Genomic DNA, 15,147 nt, shown 5'->3' with positions numbered 1-15,147 from the left:
TTAAGGCAACCTACTATAATTCCTTCTCCCATTTCAAGCTATTGATATGCTGATGTCAGTTGGATGTCCTTAACTGAACTTGGCAACTGCTATTAAAACCTATTATGAATATTCTTTTAAAAATCATATCTGCTTTTTATATATGGAAATTTTGCCTAGAGTTTTTAGACAACACATTTAGAATCCAAAACATTTATGGTTTCTGGTGTTTTCACTCCAGACATGATAGATATAATATTCCGTGATATCCTGCTGACTATTTTAGAAAAAAAATGATGAGCCAGCAATGGCAATGTAAAGCACTATGTAAGGACTATATTCCATATTGTTAAAGAAGATAGATTGGGGAAATAATTAATGTAGCCAAGTAATTAATAACTCTTTGGTTGCCCTGAAGTACCAGAAGCTTAAGAAACCTATCTTATTGCTCCTATCTGTCCTCAAAATTAATGATCTCTTATACAGGCTGCTAGCTTTCAATGCATAAGCTATCACAGTAATAGCAGTAGTTTCACGTAGCCTGTGGTATCAGCATCCAGAATGCATCCATCTAGAAATGAAAGAAATAATCAGTACTGCTTTAAAGTCTTCAACCTGGAACAATACCTGGTACACTGAAGCCCCAAAGCATATTCAATAGCAGGAACCGTAAAAATTGCCAAAGAAAATAATGAAATTATTCAGCTTCTTTTTCATTTGTCTGTAATTGAATTAAGAGATTCTACTGGGCTATGCTTGTGTGTCACAGTATATCGAAAACAAATGTCCCAGTCAGAGTCAACCTCCTTACATTGTCTTCCAGGTGGTGAATTGTCTTCATCCAACTGATCAAGGACCTCTAACATAAAATATTCCAGAGGGGAGGTGGCAGGCAGCCGCAGTGCAGGCAGGGTGCTGCCACCCTGTTCATGTAGGGCAGGGGTCCTCAAACTTTTTAAACAGGGGACGGTGCACGGATGAAGTGGCAGGAGGCCATCTGCGGCTGCTCGGTTTCCCCCCCAACCCCCGGTGGGGCAGGGGGGTCTGTAAATACTGGGGGCCGGATTGAGGAACCTGGGGGCTGTATCCGGCCTGCGGGCTGTAGTTTGAGGACCCCTGATGTAGGGTATGGCTCAAATCTCACTGCTGCTGGTGGAGCCAAGGGCAGCATGACTTTTGCCCCGTTCAAAAGGCATTTCCACGAGGGGCTGCTGCTGCCAGGTGAACCTGGACAACACATGTCCCTGGCAGCCCACCCAAGCCATGGCATCACTTATGAGCCAGTGTTTGCTGTCGGTGATTAGGTGAGTTGCCGTACAGGCACGTCGTTGGTCATCTTTCTTACTGCTCCGATAAAGCTTTGTTGTCAGTCCATTACTCAGACATTAATTAAAGAACTCAGATATTGAGTGTAGTATGAGATGTGGAACTGGACTTGTGTAGAGGCTATTCTGGTCCTTTGTGGGAGGAAAGAGAGGTGAACTACTTTGATACGAAACTTACTTAAGGTGAATACTTTCATTAGGTTGATAGAATTTTGGATGAGCTTGTACAGAAGAGCAACCACTATTTTTTGCCTTTGTTTCTAAATGCCATTCCACATGAAGCAATTGCTTTCTTGTGAGGCAGGATATTATGAATAAATCTGTTCTTCCTGTACAAAACAATCAGGCTTGCTGGGCTGTCCAGCTTTGTCACTTGGGTTACCAAAATGCCATACAGCTTGCAAGCTAAGTGTAAGTGTCTCACATTTTGTCTCAACTTTGAAAGATGTATTTTAGTAATAAAAGACAGAATTGAACATATAATGTACTTTTTTGAAATGGAAGGGGCAGACTGCGGTTACACACTGATAGCCTGGGCAGTAGGCAGTATGGTAGCTCGGTGCTTTAGAGGGGGGACAGGGTGGCCTTGCAGAACAGGACTTGGCTGCTCTGTAGGTTTCTTTTCAGAACTGTCACATGATATGGTGACAAAGCAATTGCTTTAGTTTGTTTTCATTTGGGGCTTTGGATAGTAAAATGGTTTTGTAAAGGATATGAAAACAGGAACGTTACACCTTTTGTAATCTGGAAAAACAAAATAAATTGTTGGGAACGGTGAAATTATTTTATCAAGTGGCTATAGTGTTAGGGTGAAGTTCTGACCCAGCTGAAATAGAAGGGGCTTCTACAACTGAAATCAAGAGAGCCAGCGTTTCCCATGCAGTGTTTAAGTGTCACTGAAACCAAGCATTCCTACAGTATGAAATCCTCACAGTTGCACTGGAAATTTAGCAACATTATCAAATGCAGTCATGATCATACTATTACATTCCTTTGTGCATAATGGCAAGTCCCACATCTATGTGCATTTTGCACTAAATCAGAACAAAGAACAGTGCACATTGTCTTCAGAAATGGATTCTTAAGGGGATAAATTGATGTGGCATGAGCTGCATGCCTTCCAGTATGAGATACTTAGAATATTTTTATCTTTAGCACAGATTTGAAAAAATAATCTCACATTGTAATATTCTGAAGGCAATGAGACTTTACTATTGATCTCCACTCATGAGAAAAGGATAAAAGATGCAGTTGACAAGAAAAGAAGAAAATTCACTGATACTTGTGGTAATGTTTATCACAGCTGTAAAAAAGCACAGCGATATTTTTTTTCCATGTGAACACCTTTGTGTAAACATTTAAGTACAAACAGATGTATCTGCGTAGATAACTCCTTTTCCTCTATGTTCTTATGCTTCTGGGAGGCACATTGCAGAGCTGGGATGTCTCAGAAATAAATTTACCAAAACCAGTATGATTAATTAGTCAGACAATCTACTTAAGAAAACAGGAATGGTACAAGCCCATTGCGTTTGTCGGTATGCTGTTCATGGTATGTTTGAGAAACAGTATTTTCAGAAAGCCCCAAACTCAGTTTTAAATTATTCTCTCTTTTTAATGGGAAGGTAACTTTTCAGAATCTAGATCCTTTTTAAATGGAAAATGTGCAATGTTATCCAAGGAAAGTATGAAGTTGATTTACCATGCATGATTTTTTCAGTTCTTTGTACACATTCAGTATGGTTATATTTTTGCTCAGGACGCATATATATTTTTTCTGCTGAACTTTTCTCGATTGCTTTTTTTATCAGGTTTACAAATCAAATCAAACAGGTATATTGCAGAGCTCTCTGATATTATTTTCTGCGCTTATAGCACAATGTATTGAATTATGCTTGCTCATGTACTGCTGCTGCTATTCTCTCCAGATTGAGAGAGAATGACTGTGGGGGCTGTAAATTCACTTGGCTTCCAGCACCACTGGTTAAATCAAGAGCCCTATTCAGGCTAGAGAAGAGACAGAGCAAGTGTTCATTACACAAATCAATTTGGTCAAAAGTACAGCACAGTGGGTACTCAACCATTGCTCACATAATATTGTCAACTTAATCAAATAATGCCTAGAAGACATTCGCAAGCTCTTTCTCTCTGAGAAATAACTTGATTGGTGCAGCTGGAAAAAAACAGGTGCTGGTTTAGGCATATAGATATATGGTTTTTAAATGAGCTGTTTTTAAAAAAATAAAAAATTAAATTTCTAAAGAGCTTTACCCTTATGTGGGTATGTATACATGAGAAACTCAGCGAAGCACCTAAGTTTGCTGCTGAGTATATTTTAAAAAATAATCTATTGCTTTTCTTCTCTTTCTTTTCTTCCTGTAAGTATTTTACAGGTTATTCCTACTAGTATTAGGCTGTGCTTCCTCTAGACTTGGTGTGGGTTTAAAAAATACACAACCATTTTGTATTTCTTTACAGATTATAGAAGAATGATCAGGACTTGGTAAAGGTTTTCAAGTTATACGAATACAAGGTGTTTCTAGTTTGTCCAGGAAGAGATAACAGGTTTAGTTCAATTTTAGGCATTCCGACCCTTTGCTCCATTTACTTTTTAAAAGCTGAGACTGAGGGCAGGGTTCTTTTGTAGTGGCATGCAAACAGCTATTCTGTGGCAGCATTTCATTACCTTTTAAAACAGGGTTTGATGGTGAAAGATTTTGTCTACACCGCCATTGTTTTGTGGAAAATGGAAGAGATTAGTCAAGGAAAAAGAACAGAGGGGAACTCTAACACTCACCATTTCAGTGTAAGAAACATTATAGGTCTGACTGTCTTCAACAGTAGAAGGAAAAGGATACAGAAAATCGGTGTTTGCTGGGAAGGAGAATGGAATTGTTTTTTCTGCCCAAACAGAGTACACAAGGCCCTCTCTGGTTTCAGGTTCACTGACCATTCTGTTTTATTGCATGCAGCGCCTTTGTCACAAGTACTAAGGATGGGAGGAGTAACCTGGGGAAATGGCTTTGTATTAGAGCTGGATGAAAGCTTCAAAGGATACCTCCCCCCCACCCCCACCCCCCTCCCCTTTCCTAAAGAATGTATTTCTGGGTGAAATATATTGCAAATTTGGATCAGTAAGGTCTTAAGAAAAAAGTGGGGGAGATAATATTTTCTCCAAATAGGAAATTTTAAAATTTATTTTATCCAGAACAGCATCTTGTTTAGCAGTTTTCTTCACATCTATAAATTTTTAAAATTCCTCGGAAAAAGCTAGAAAGGGAAATGAAAAAAAAAAAAGTCAAAATGTTTTACAAAATGGTACTTTTCAAAAATGTTTTACAAAATGGTTCTTTTCAGTTAACATATAACTCTTTGGTAAACTATGGTAGTTTCTTCTGATACCAGAACTGTGTAATGCAGGTTGATCCTGAGGCAGCACACTGGATCACGTGTTCTTTGTCTGAGATGGAATGATCTGAGACTCTACGGTTCACTTGCCCCAGAAGGAGCAGCAGCTCTTAAGGGACTAGATACCTCCTTGACAGGTGCCTCAGGAGCACAGCGCGGGCCGGTACCTGCATGTGCATAATCACCGCAGGTTTTATTAAGAATCATGTATGCCTCTTGCCAGTTATTAGAAGGAATGTTTTTAACCACTAAACTTTTAAAACTTTGCAGCGTAACTCCACATTTTTCATTGCATTTAACTCCCTTTCAGTGAAAACAGAGGAATTGGTATTATTGACAGTACTGGAAAAGCTAGGCTGCCCAGAGTAAAAACATTGTGGTTTTAGTTGATTTTAAGAATTTGACTTCAGGGTTGTCCTGTTTTGGCTGGGATAGAGTTAATTTTCTTCCCAGTAGCTGGTGCAGTGTTGTGATTTGGGTTTAGTATGAGAACACTGTTGGTAACACACTGATGCTTTTAGTTGTTGCTAAGTAATATTTAAACTAAGTCAAGGACTTTTCAGTTTCTCTGGCCCTGCCAGTGAGCAGGCTGGAGGGGCACAAGAAACTGGGAGGGGACACAGCCGGGACAGCTGATCTGAACTGGCCAAAGGGATATTCCAGACCACAGAATGTCATGCTGAGGATATAAAGTGGGGGGAGTTGGCCGTACCCTGGCGATCGCTGCTCGGGCACCAGCTGGGCATCATCGGTCAGCGGGTGGTGAGCGGCTGCATTGTGCATCACTTGTTTGGTTTTTTTCACATCTCTTTGGAACTGATTTCTCTCCTTTTCATTGCAATTGTTGTTGTTGTTATTATTAATTTTATTTCAATTATTAAATTGTTCTAATTTCAACCCTTGACTTTTATCTTTTTCCTGATTCTCCTCCCATCCCGCTGTGGTGGACAGGGGAATGAGCCAGTGGCTGCATGATACTTAGCTGCCAGCTGGGGTTGAACCATGACAAGTGTGAAGTCCTTAAGAACTTGAGTGAAGTCCTTTTAAAGAATAGAAGATTTCTCTTTCTAGAACTGAGTTAAAGAGACAAAAAATTAGTAGTTTGATAAAGAATTTCTTTACAAAACAATAGATTTCATTTTAACTGCCCTGGTGATGGATTTGGTTAAAGAGTGTACCTTATATTTATACTGAAAGTATCTTATATGAAATTATAAAATAATTTTTAAAAATACCCTCTTTGATCTGAGTTTGCTTACCTATAAGAATGGTTTCAATTTACATTTTTTCTACCACCTAAGCCTTCAGTAGCTCACTGGAATAAAGGAAGTTCATCTCAATTCATTTCTGTGTATGTGAGAATTCACTCTTCTGTTTTGCATTATGTATTTATAACTTTCATTATAAGTTTTAAGACCACCATATATTAAGATTTTTAACATTTTATAATTGAAAATATGTGGTGGAATAGGAACCCAAAAGCAGTCTGTGTGATTTGATCAGAAATGGAGAGGGGTATGACAGCCCTAGGTGCTGATTTACCGAGAGAGAGAGAGAGAAGAGCAAGTATGTGTAAATATTGAAGATGGCTGAAACTCAAAGGAAAGTTTTATGTCAGATGTAACTTTCATTAGCGTCATTAACAATGTTTTCTGAATGCAGGCTAGTGAAGGCTTTTATTTTGGGTCACTTTTTCCTCAGTATATTTCAAACTGTCAGAGAATGACTTCAGATATTGTAATGGAACAACATATACAAGGGCGTCTCATTTTAGTACTAGTTTTCTTTAAATCTTTGTTATTATCATTTACACCTCCACACACTTGTGGTAGCTGATTTGATAATTTCGGTGATAAATATTAATGTGAGTCTATACTTGGGCAATATTTTGAGCATATCTATTTAATTTAAAATGGCTAGCTTAAGGAGTTGGTTTCATGATGTTTGTTTCTCTGAGGGGTTAGATATATATCATCGATTTTTCTGTTAAATAGTTTCTCTTCAATATTTATGAGATAACAACACAAAAATTAATTTTTATTAAAATGGAGATATCTACGTATTGAATAAGATTGGGCAAAGGTCAAGAGAAAAGCAAACTATAAAGAGAACTACCAAAGAATAGTAATAGCTTGACATAGGGTCTTAAGATAGAGAGGAAAAATTATTCTCTGAAATGATAAATTAAAATTGACATACAAAGACATATTTCTGGGTAGAGATGTAGACATGCCTCACATGATTTTCCCTGAATGTTGTCCATACCTAAATTAAATTTCATCAAGATTAAACTTGTTTAGCGCACATATATCGATTGAGTTAGAAATTACTAGGGAAAATTGAGCATCTCGATTCTGTATGAAGTGCCTGCAAATGCAATAAACAGTCGTTAAAGGATTCAAGTTTCAGCAACTTATTTTAACATTTATGCCATGAAATGGTGCTGGAAACTTGCAATTGTGTGCAATTGTGTATTAATAAATATCCATAGCAAATGTTTTTTACATAAATAAGATTTTGTAGCACTGTCTGTTATTTTATAGTCAATGGGATGCCAGAGTTTTCATCCTGTGGTTCCCTCTGGGCAATACTCATCAATAATCTGCTAAATATGTAACTGTTTATTAGGTTTTTTAAATTAGAAATACATTCTCAGTGGAACCAGAAAAAAAGTCATGCAGCAAATCAGTGGAAATGACCTTTCAGTGAAGATGACAAATGACATCTTAAACCTCAGAGCTACAAACTAACCTGATACAGTGCTGACTGACATGCATAGGAAAAAAGCCAATCTGTAGTAATTTTCAAGGGTGCTGAGAACCTGCCGTTACCATTGATTTCTTATAGCACTAAGGGTCTGTTCTACCAGTGCTTTTGTAGCTTTACTTCTTGGTTTACCTGTTAATAAAGACTGCTTCTTTTAAAGTTATTTGAACCGTTTATTATAAGTGTAAATATTGAACTATTTAAAGTTATTTGAAAAAAATTTACACTGGATTTTGTTAAATAGCTTTAACAGTTATAAAGCATGATATAGCGTTCTAGAAATGTTTAGGAACTTCACAGTATCACAGAAATTCCATACATCAGGCTTTGTAAATGAAAGCAGTCTATTTTGGGGTATTTATTGATGCCTTGTAATAAATATTGTACTGTGTCCACACACCCTGGGCCACAGCGTACTCATGTGATGCCGTTGTAACCAATTATGTCACTATAGAAGGCATAAAATGCCCTTAAAAAGCAAAAATCAAAACTTTATTGAAAATTCATACCTGCAAAAGCTATATGCTGTTGAAAATAGTCGTAAATCTTGATTAGGAAGGGCAGACAAGAAAGGAATTGTTCCCTTGTAATTTAAGGGGGTGCCTTGTTCAAGGTCACAATTGTAGAAGGAGAGAGACCCTTAAAAGCCTCTGGATAACTATTAGAGGAAAAAAGACCTCTTTGTTCTGAAAATTATCATAGACACCCAGCTGGTAAAATTCAATGGATGTGCTCTTTAGTAGGCAACTGGAGGTACAGTACTGCACTCGTGAATAATAGGGATTTCAGGTGATTTAGTGCTTCCTGCAGCCTGACTGTCAATTGAGATTTGATACTGGAATGTGCTGGTGACAGTTCTGCGACTGCCTGTACAGGAGGTAGCCAGGAGCGAGGTTCTTCTGGAGCCAATTCAAGCTGGAGTGGAGAAACATAGAGTTAATGCCAAGCTGGAGAGAATCTTTGGGCATGACTATGAAATGCAGCCTTGGGAAGAAGGGTAAAGAGCCTTTCCTCTTTGCACGGTCCCTCACTGTGAAGTCAGCCTCAGTCAGGTGATTATTACAGTGATTTCCCAACTGTCAGAAAAAGCTGTCAGTCTCAAAGAGGGAATAAACGAATTAAAGAATATTCAAGGAAGTTAGGTGTGGTGCTTTTTTGGTTCGGTTTGGCTTTTTCAGTTAACTGTTTCTACTTAGCTCCATTTCAAGGTATTTAAACTGATAATATTTTGGAGCCATTAGTGTCTGTTACTTTGTGGAGAATGAGTAGAGGTACCGGCGAACTGGAGTAGAGCAGACACAATGCTGGTTTTTAAAGAGGCGGGAGAGAGAAGTTTTGGTGATACAGGTTAAAGGGATGTGCTGGCGTCAGAGTTTGTCCTGCGAAAATACTGGAAGAGGTAAGTGTGCATGCACTGCTGGTTTTAACACCTGGAAGTACAAGAAGAATAACCATCAGCATGGATGTGTCAAAAAGACACATTCTTTTACTTCTGCAGTGGCCTTGTGGACAAAGGAGAAGTACTGAATGTTACATTTTTCTTTTTGTAAGGCTTTTGCACTTTCACACAAGACATGCTTTTAAGCAAGCTGGGAAATACAGTAAACGTGCAACTACAATAAGGCGGGGTAAAAAACGGGAAACTGTGTTTAAGTAGCAGCTCGCTATCAAAATTAGATTTATTAAAAGGAGTTCTGCAGGGATTTGTGGTGACTCAGTGTTTTCTCAGTACTTTCATTAATGATCTGAGTGATGGAATACAGTGTATACTTACTAAATTTGCAACAGTACCAAGCTGGGAAGGACCGCAAGTACATGGCAGGACAAGATTAGAATTCAAAGTAATCTTGATAAATTGTAGGTATTGTCTGGAGAAATAAGATGGTATTCAAAAACATCAAATGCAAGGTGTTTACATAGCAATAATAAACTACACAAATACAGCATGAAAAATCACTGGTTAAAAAGCAGTTCCATAAACAAGATTATAATGGATTACAAGTTGTATGTGAATTTACATTGCCAACTTCTGTGGGAAAAAACCCAGTACACGCATAAGGAAAAGGTGGGACGACCAGGTAGCAGATAGATCCAGTGGTAAAATGTGTTGAATAGGTGGTTTATGAATTCTGATCTCTTCACAAAGTTAAAATCATGAACTTTTGATACGTGAAGTTAACTGATACAGCTTTGTACTCAAAACAATTAGGTCATATGTGAAAACACACACAGACTGTAGTCCCTTTTATGTAATTTCTATTTAATAATAAGGCTTAAGGGGGTTGTTTATTTATTTCTTTTGCATAAAGCATACTATTTTGCTTGATTGAGTCAAGAGAGGGTATTGAAAGAGACCAAACCCATAATAGATCAGGACTTGCACTGATTGCATACAAGACTGCAGGGATGTAGCCAGGCTAATGTCCTACACCGACTTCAATTAATTTTTAAAGAAATACCAAACCAGTCTTTAGATCCTCTAGCAATGAAAATATTCTCTTGAAATGTATTATGTATGTGTAAGGTAAATTGCATTCTAGCTCTTTGAGTCCACAGGGCTTTGAAACTTTCCTTCCTGGGATTTTGCAAAATCCAGCCTGTCTTCTGTCCTATGTGTATTTTACCTCCTTGGTGTTACTTGGAAATTTGTATAAGCTCCACATACCAATTTCAGTTTGCACTTACCCTTCTCCAGATCTCCTATGCATTTCCGTAGATTTCTGGATGATAATACACTTTGTAAAGCAACTGTTATATTGTCAAGCCTTTTAATACATTTAAAATGGTTTAGTTGTGTTGATTCTGCCACAGACTTCTTTAAGGGCATTTGCAGGTGTGAATCTCCGACGATAGTGACTTTCTGAAGTTTCTGGTTTTCAGTCCTCACAGCCAAAACTCTGAGGCATTCTTTGTTGAAACTACCAATTTATTCACAGAAGCTTTAAATTTCCAAATAAAAAAGAAATGCCCAGAAAATAGCAGTACCTGGATGGACCCACTTCACCCATAATTTGTAGCTCCTTCATTTTAGCGTCATCTTCAGAAATCTCACTGGCTTTTTGTTAGCAATGTTTCTGTTCAGCTTCTTGGTACAGAAGTTGCTCCTGATGTTTTGGTATGCTAATAGTGCACAGTTCAACCTTCCTACTCTTTGTTTCTCATCATTTATATTAATAGAATGAACAGAAATTACTTTTTCCAATTTGCATTTATACAGTAAACTGATTATATAATTTCTTCCTGGGGCACCCTTTGTTCCTGAAGCTAAACAGCACCTTCAGAATTCTCTAATTCTCTTCAGATTAATCTAATTGACCTTAAATTCTTCCAGAGTGTTGTATTTCGAGAGTTGCCAGCCCCTGATCCCCCACCCGCTCTCATACACCATATCTCCTTCATAGTCCTCTCCTTCTAAGGCCTGAAGGTAGAAGGTAATCTCTGTGGTGTCTATGGATGGAACAGTTGCCTAAAATCTAAATTTTGAATTTCTGAGTTGGTTTTAGATAGCAAGAGATAGCATGGAATGTGGCTTTGTCTTTTATCAGCTATATACCCTGTTTAGTATTTAAATTGCTAGAAATTTGTAAAGATGAACTATTTAGTTTGTGGGACCCTTGCCATGAGTTTAGGGAGTAGCAGATGAATATTGTCACTGCAGTGGCAGTGACTCAGTTTTAGTTTTACACTTGAGTTGTTCCCTGTTTGTTTGGAACACCTGAAATCATTTGTTAGTGTACACAGAAGTTTGTAGTTGTGTATGAGCATTAGCGTATCCCGTGAAATGCAGACACCACCAATGAACTGATGCTTCTGCAGAAATGTAAGAACCTCTCTCTGTAAAGTGTTCTTAGCCCAAAAGTACGGGCAGTGCGGGAAATTTTACATGTTTGTACTTTGAATTTGAATTTACTGTGGAAGATGATGTTGAATATAACTTGCTAGAGTGAAATTTTTATGTAGTTTTCTCTGATGTAAATGATGTAATTAGTTTGAGTTGTTTTGCTTCCTTCTTAACAGCCTTATTGGTATTGAAACTGTGTGGTAAGGTTTATTTTTTTATAACCAGTTTTATTCTGCTTAAACTATTGTCTCTTAAAAGAAATGTGATACTAGCAGGAAATGGCAGACTTCCTCATTTTTTTTTTTTTAATGAAAAAATTCAGAAAGACAAGCTGAACTGTAACATTAGAACAGAAGAGAAAAAGGAATGCTTGGGAGATTAATATGGTGGGAAGGAAGAGGAAGGGCAGAGAAAATAGAGTAACAGTTATAAGATGGTCCTTGTTGTTTTATTCAACTATTTTCTTTCCTGTTTTCTGGCAAATCCCTTCTACCAGTGCAAAAAACCCTAAACCAAATCAAAACAAACCCCACCGAAACCCCCAACTGCTATGCTGGTTTTACATACCTATGCAAAATCTTTTTCTAGTGAATGTGTGCTGTGCACACAGTGATTATTTAGGCACTGTATGATGTAAATAAAGAACACATAAGAAATTGCTATAATATACTGAAAGACCAGCATTGGTTACTTTTGCTTTTGGGATGAAGGACATTATTTTTTTCCTAATCTCTCAATGGGTTTATGATTCTGCTTGTTTGTTACATTGTAATACAAAGTGATGTCCTTCAATTATAAAATATCATTTTTAAAACTAAAGAACAATGTCCCTGTAAGAAATACCATGCTATGATCTTAATTTTGGTGAGAAAGAAAATATGTGAAACTTTGTTTCTGGGTCTCACTTTAAGTCGAACAACCTTCACTGCTGATTATACTTCTGTTCCTTTTCACAACTCAAGGCCTTTTCCATAATGGTGACCATTTATCTAGACAAAATGACCCTCCAGTGCCCATCAGCACTGCTTATGAAATGGCAGCTAGGATGTGATGTGTTACCTGCCTCCTGTGTAGAAGTCCCAGTGGCCTCTAAATGAAAGTACTAATCTTGTTCGAAGGTGTATAGCTTGCTTCTGCAAGTAGGCTGCTGTTTGGACATGGAGGTTCAGTTTCTTCCATTGGCAAACACTGATGCAGTTAAAGGGATTTCAACAATTTTACAATATAGGGAGGCATATTTATTCATTATTTAAAAATAACTAAGCAAATCAACAAACAATAATCTTCCTATTCTCCAGTTTATTCCAAATACATTTTACAAATATCACTGAAAATGTATATTGTTGAGACAGATACAGAAATTGGTTTGATTTTCATGTATTTCAACTTCTGGTGTTCTTCAGTACCTTTGCACAGTTTGACCTCCTTTTTAGTCATTTTTCTGAGAATTGAAGCCCACCACTTTATATTGAAAATGGCAGAAATACTTACAATGTGCTTTATTTTGCTTTACCCTTTTAGCAGACAGATGATGCAGCACAGACCGATGGCCAGCAACAGACACAATCTTCTGAAAATACAGAAAACAAATCGCAACCAAAACGGCTTCACGTCTCAAATATACCATTCAGATTCCGGGATCCAGATCTTAGACAAATGTTTGGAGTAAGTACTCACACTTTATTTATGCTTTTTCATATTTGCAGTGCAATAGGGTTTTTATATTATAGGCAACCATGAGAGCAGTATTGTGATTTAGGCTGTTTAACCATTTTCAGTAAAGATTCTGTTTTCATTTATTTCTAACCAAACATCTGATTTGCCAGCCACAACTGGGAAAAGAAATTCTACTGATTCCACTGTATGTGATACAGCTGGGTGTATTCTGTGTATTGTGTTTTGTATTACATTCCAAAAAAGCTACATTGGCTTAAAATATTGAATGCATATATATTCCTGCTGTACACTTCTGGATTTCTAGATCTGTGTTTATTGATTTTGGAGAGCGTGATGTAAAATCATCAATACTTGACCTCATGAGCAAGGAACCCAAATCTATAGAAGTAAGACATGGGCTGAATCTAATCAGGAAGCCCAGGAGTAGGAATCCTCACCCATCCCCACAGGTATTGTAGGTCTGCAAGCTTCTAAAGTTTTTGCCAGTATTTTTCTGTCTCATCATTTTTGCTTTTACCCAGGCCATTTGAGCTACCTTCAAGTGCATTGGCTGTATCTACACGTATGTGCCATCAGTTCTAGGCTAACTGTTAGAAGTTAAACGAGGTGTCTTTTCCCTGCTCCAAGAATACGTTTGTCTTGAAGTGTCACTAAACAAAAGCTAGAAGTAGTGATTGATCAGCTGTTAGAACCCAGCTTTTCCTAGTTAGTACTCTTAACTAGTTTTGTTACCCTTGCTTTCTTATTTCTGACTCATGAAAACTTAATTCCCTTCTGTGTTACAGTTTGTTACACAATGCAGCACCAAGTATTTCATGGCTCTATACTTCTTTCCAGCTTTCATGTTCGCTTCAGATTTTTAAGTTCTTCTAATGTCTTTGCTTGTGAGATAAGCCATTGTGGTTTGCAGTATTTATTTCTATGCAATGAAGGAAACAGTCACTGGAAAAAGAGTGCTGGTGTAGTATTGGAAAATGAGTGACTGTTATGTTGTATCTTAGTTGTTATAAGTAACCTCCCCTAAGTACACCTAACAGCTCGACAGCAAAATAGCAGAAAGCATAATAATTAACCACCTAAAGAAAAACATGAAGATTTATTTAAATTTTAAAACCCACGTAAAATAGATAGATTTTATTTGAAATGAAAGTACCTTAAATGAAAGGATCTCTCTTCTTTCAGGTATTGTAGTAATTTATAGGTGAATAAAACCTAAATTTCAGTATTTCTAAGTCTTAGGTCTCAGAAGACTAACACTGGAGAATGGCTAGAGTTTTCCTGCTTTAGAGTGACTTGGTAACAGTAAACGTTTAGCTTCTGAGTTGGTAGAAAAATTAAATTTTTGCAAATGTGTGTTGAAATATAAAGTATGGTAATACTGCATCATGACTGTGTTATACATACAGCAGAGGAACTTTTTACATGCACATAAATACAGCACGGGAGGACTGTTTAAACATTAAGTCAATGTGTGCTTATAGGCTAAAGTTGCAGTGAAAATATTAAGTAGGTCGTGAATGCAAGAACATAAAATAAACCAAGGGATAAGAATTGATGGTGGATTTTTCATAACCAAGTTGAAACACTTCAATAAGCTAGAAAAGGAATACTGCCCTTTCTGGCCTGTAATGGTTTATTATATCCTAAAAGACTGGAGTACAGGCTCATTTCTGCAGTTCCTTGGATTTTTGCTAGATTACTCTTCATTTGCCTGTTTCTAATTTCTGCCTTTTTATTTAATACATTGTGTCATTTATCAGTGTTAACAGTGATCCATCCTGCATGTTAATGACACACGAAATAACAGAAGCGAGCCCCTGATAGGTTACAGTGTCACATCACAAAATGTGTCATATCAGAAAGCGTTCTAACTAAATACTGCCCAAGTCAAACATTTATTCTCAGTCTCCTAAGAGAAGTCCAGTGGAGTCTTTTTCTTTGGGATAGCAAAGTGGCCACGTTTTGTGTGTGTGAGCAATGCCTAGATGATTGTGAGAGTAGTTCTAAGGTCGAGGCTAATAGCAGTTACTACTAATATTATACTAAAAGTGCCATTCTGAGCAGGGAAAAATCCCCAACAAGTCAATATCCATTCTAATTTTCCAGAGTATACTCTAGTGAGTCAAGAGTTTCTTAGGGAGTAATGGTTAT

The 15,147-nt window shown here is 37.3% G+C and overlaps 1 protein-coding gene across 27 annotated transcripts in view; it reads left to right on the top strand.

The window, feature by feature from the left end:
* The window catches only part of RBFOX1 (RNA binding fox-1 homolog 1), a 918,501-nt gene that overhangs the window by 804,282 nt on the left and 99,072 nt on the right, over positions 1-15,147 (top strand). For 26 of the 27 annotated variants that reach the window (XM_056338151.1, XM_056338139.1, XM_056338143.1 and 23 more), the window contains one exon: positions 12,841-12,984. In XM_056338151.1, the coding sequence (XP_056194126.1) occupies positions 12,841-12,984 (144 nt within the window). The remainder of the gene's footprint in view (positions 1-12,840; positions 12,985-15,147) is intronic. The other variant, XM_056338126.1, reaches the window with a different exon arrangement.

Source organism: Falco biarmicus, chromosome 4 (assembly GCF_023638135.1).
Source record: "Falco biarmicus isolate bFalBia1 chromosome 4, bFalBia1.pri, whole genome shotgun sequence".
In the NCBI taxonomy this organism is placed as follows: Eukaryota; Metazoa; Chordata; class Aves; order Falconiformes; family Falconidae; genus Falco; species Falco biarmicus.
Note: the sequence above shows the minus strand (reverse complement) of the source record. Positions and strands in the feature narration are given on the sequence as shown.